At 31.0% G+C, this 4,268-nt stretch overlaps 1 protein-coding gene across 1 annotated transcript in view; it reads right to left on the bottom strand.

The window, feature by feature from the left end:
• LSm3 (U6 snRNA-associated Sm-like protein LSm3) overlaps positions 1 to 4,037 on the bottom strand; it is a 32,188-nt gene extending 28,151 nt beyond the window's left edge. Inside the window, exon 1 of the mRNA XM_085810397.1 lies at positions 3,885 to 4,037. Within this exon, the coding sequence (XP_085666523.1) occupies positions 3,885 to 3,905 (21 nt within the window). The 5' untranslated portion in view covers positions 3,906 to 4,037. The remainder of the gene's footprint in view (positions 1 to 3,884) is intronic.
• Between the last annotated feature and the right edge of the window lie 231 nt (positions 4,038 to 4,268).

Here is a 4,268-nt window from a genome sequence, read left to right on the forward strand (position 1 = left end):
AATTTTTATGCTTCATAAAAAGGCTTTTGATGATTTCTACTATTTTGTTAGATCCTTACCAGAAGCTCCGTTTAGAACTATGAGTATAAACTTCCCACATGTATCTATTCCAATCTATATAACTTTCAGAATTATACACTGCTTCTTGTTCTGTAAAAGGCAAGTCCTACGAGTCTTGTTTTCAAAATGCAAGAAATAAATGCAGCAATTACAGTTCATTTATATCCTTGTTCCCCAAAATAAGTCTCTTATCGAGAATCAATGTCACATCACTTTAAAGTGCAAAAGTTATGAATGTAACCCTTGTTTATCATTAGTTGACATTAAATTGAATTTCACGACTGCCAGGATAATATATTTATTTAGTTTCACAAATGATTTAAATCTTCTAGCTCCTTTTTTTTTTCTTTCAAAACTCACACCAGATAATTATTGCAATAGATGCTTAAGGCTATACAGTAAATGTTTCACATGAGAAGCATTTTTTATATTGTATTCTATGGAAAGATGTAAGAAATAAGTATGTAAACATTTAAAGTTACTACTAACAGTACAGAAGCTTTTAGTTAGATCAATCTATTATTAAAATTTGTTATACCATAAATCTAATCAGCACTATATTAAAACAGATATTTACTGCTTTCTGATAATCAGAATTAAAAATGATTAAAAATAAAACAACAAAGAATAAAAAAATAAAATAAATCAGCTATAACTATGCAATAGTCATGTGATTTTATTCTTCGTTTTAATTCATAAATCAAATGCTACAGATGAACATTTCCCTTTGTAGAATTTAAGTCTTAGGAACCATTCAAATATTCATATCTGCTTTCAATAATGAAAACGTAAGTTCATCACTCACTTCCAGTTTATATCTATTCCCACTGTAAAAAAGTACATTTTTACCCAGCTAGATAAACTTAAAGAAAATATTTCATGTAGAATAGACATTCATGTTTGAACATCTTTTGGAATTTGAGAATCAAAAGCATTTTTGAAAAAAACTGAAGCTAATCTTACAAGAAGAGATTGAGACAGTTTCAACAAATATCTTTGAAAATGCTGAAGCGAATTACTAGGTTATAAAAAAATGCATTCAAAATATCAGAAAAAGGGCTGAATATGAAGGATTTCCAACAGAAAAATGATATCCATATCAGCCCAGACATCTGTTCAAGAATTTTATCGATCTCTTATCAAAAATAAGATAATTTAATTTCATAAATGACATTAATTAAATACAATCTCATGCACTGACAGTCATACACAGCCACGATCAATTTTAATTCTGGGCTTATCAATTTTTTTCTTTAAAGGCCTAATTTTTTTTTTTTTTTTTAATTAACTCTAGGTATGATGTTCTCTATTTTAACAATATATATCTACTAGAATGTTTGAATTTCATTGTTGGTCAAGGAATGTTTGTCTCAACTTAAGTTGAAGGTCTAAGATTTAAAGTTAGATTGGTGATTTACTAGAAAAATGTGCACTTGCAGGAGGCTTGTACCAGTCTCTCTTAAGAAAAAATTTCTTCAAATTAAGAAAATAAAGTCATGTCTTTTCATTTGGGCGAGTTCTGTTTATAATGTGATCCAAATGTAATTCAGAATTTTTTGGCCTCCCGAAGAAGAGACACCCACATTAGCTTTTCTCAAGAAAAAGAAAATCTGTCCATGTTTGAATATTATCTGATTTTTAAATCTCAAACTAGTTTCTGTGTGCACTGTGCTAAATTTCACTTCGTAAAAACTGTTTTGCACTGTATCATACATGACTGTTTATTATTTTATTACATAGTTCGCAAAATTCATCTGGGATAAAATAACCTGGGTTTCTGGCTTTTGATTGCATTTTAATCATTATTTTCAGTGTCAGCTTTTGATTACATTTCAATCATTATTTTCAGTGTCAGCTTTCGATTGCATTTCAATCATTATTTTCAGAATCACTGGGACATGTGAATCCCCCCCCCAAAAGGTGAACGTATTAAGTCACTTTTGTACTTTTTTTAGTTACTTGAACACGTTTAAATTTAACCCGCGAGAAAGCACGTGGGGTGTATCATACCCCACCCCTACATAAAAGTGGAATATTCCTAACTTGTGAAACTGGAATTCTGTGCTGCATTCAGTAGCTGAGTTTCTAGTTGTGGTTGACTTTCAGAACCACTTTTTCTTTGCCTGTGTGTTTCAGAAAAAGATTTATCGGTATTTTGTTGGAACTGGGTTATGACACACCCCACGCGCCTGTCCACGTAAGTGTTTTTCTGACTAAATATTTAGTTCAGAAATTTATTTCTAGAGTGTAAGAGTAAATATTTCTACTCGCAAGTGATTTTAAAGTACTTGACATTAAATTCTTAAAAATTTCTAACCGCATCATGGTAAAAAGAATGACTCCCTATGAATTAGAGATGCAACGCCTGTGAGATTTATTAGAAATATTTGAAAGCGATTAAGATTGCATTTCGAAAACTGAAGATGAAACTAGGAATATTTTCTGCACTGTTTTGGTTTCGAAAAAGATAAAACATTAATTCCTAATGTTCCTAAAAAAGGAAAAACTGTTCTTATGCTTTCAACATCATATAATGATCATACTAAAGATGATATTATTGGAGAAAATAAAACATCAGGAATTATATGTTTTTATAATATGACTAAAGGAGCAGTAGATATGGGGGATAAAATACCAGAAGGTGGACAAAGGTAATTTTCTTTCCTGCACTGAATGTTACTGTAATAAATGCTTGAAGTCTATTATATTCAACAATCCACCAACTAGAAACAGAAGTCTGTTTTTGAAAAACTTAACATTACAATTAATGACATATTGAACAAAGAATGAGAGATAAATACTTTATCAAGAAACTGACGTACTGCATGCAAAACAAAAGCAGAAGTTTCGACGAAGAATTAAAACGAATACATGAAATTCGAAACAACTAAGTGTGAAAGATGTGATAAATTGCCCTTGTGCCAAGGACAGAAGAACGTGAATGCAATGTTTAAAATGTGAAAACATTCCGTGAAAAGAACACATGAATATATAGACTAGAATAGACTAGAAGAGAAACACGCTAATGTGACAATCAAAATCGTAAAAAACAACCTTGTATTTAGCGTAGGTATAATGAAACACTCAATTGATTTCGAGGGCAGCTAAAGGTCCCTCCTCATCAGGAGAAAGAAATACATAGAAAGAAGAAAATAGGAGAAGGAGTCACAGAAACACGTGGTCCTTATCAGCACTGCACGTGGTTATAACTAGATTTTTAATCAGAGTTGCACTGGCCGCCTACTTTTACTGAGCCAGGCTATCTGATCAAGCATAGAGAAATATTAGTGAAGTTAAAATAGGGAGCGAGGGGCAAATGCACCTTACGCTCAAATGTACATGAATGAAATACATGAATGTATTTCGTCCAAAGTGTAAAGAAATAAAATAAGCATTGTGTATTAGAGATGCAATGAAACTTAGAGGCACGATGTTTATTTTTTTCATTTATCTTAATTTTAACTCTAAGATTATTTTGGAAATTAATTTTTGAGACCCAATTATTATTCACGTATTTATAATACACGAGAACAAGAAAAACAGCTTTAAAACTAAATAAAACTATTTTTACCGCATTTTAAATATTGGGGTATGTGATACCCCACGCGCCGACTCTAGTAACTTTTCTTGGTGCGACTTCCGCTGGGTTAACACCCATTATTTAAACACAATTCAAATATAAAATATACGTATCCTTAAAATTTTAATTTAACAATATTCTCCATTCGTATAAAGCTATGCTATTCAACTACACAATTATGTTACAAGAGTAACAATTTTACGGTTTTTCCCAAAATGTATCCTCTTAAAAAATTTTTACATACCTGCTCGTTATCATCTGCCATGTTTTTCCTTCCAAAACAGCGCGAACTGCTGAAATTTCCATAGGAAATTTTGATTGGTCACTTAGGACGTCAGATATGTAGATACACTTTCGAAAATTAATTGAAAATCTTAAACTATCCATTTTGCATCTTGAAATCCTATTTTATTGGCGAAAAGCATAAACAACACTCTTCGTAAAAAACAATACACATATGCTTTATGAATATACGAGAAACCTAAGTAACGACTTTATCTGTACGAAAACATAGTTAAATTGAAAAAATTTGCTTTTAGGTGGCAAAGTACTGAAGTCAATAAACAAGAAAAAGAGTTTTCGTAATATTGCGTGACTCTGGTGTCATATCCGATATAGAAATCTAATA

The sequence above is a fragment of the Stegodyphus dumicola genome, chromosome 2, assembly GCF_044657685.1.
Source record: "Stegodyphus dumicola isolate Sdum_Otavi_A_Nest chromosome 2, ASM4465768v1".
NCBI classification, from domain to species: Eukaryota; Metazoa; Arthropoda; class Arachnida; order Araneae; family Eresidae; genus Stegodyphus; species Stegodyphus dumicola.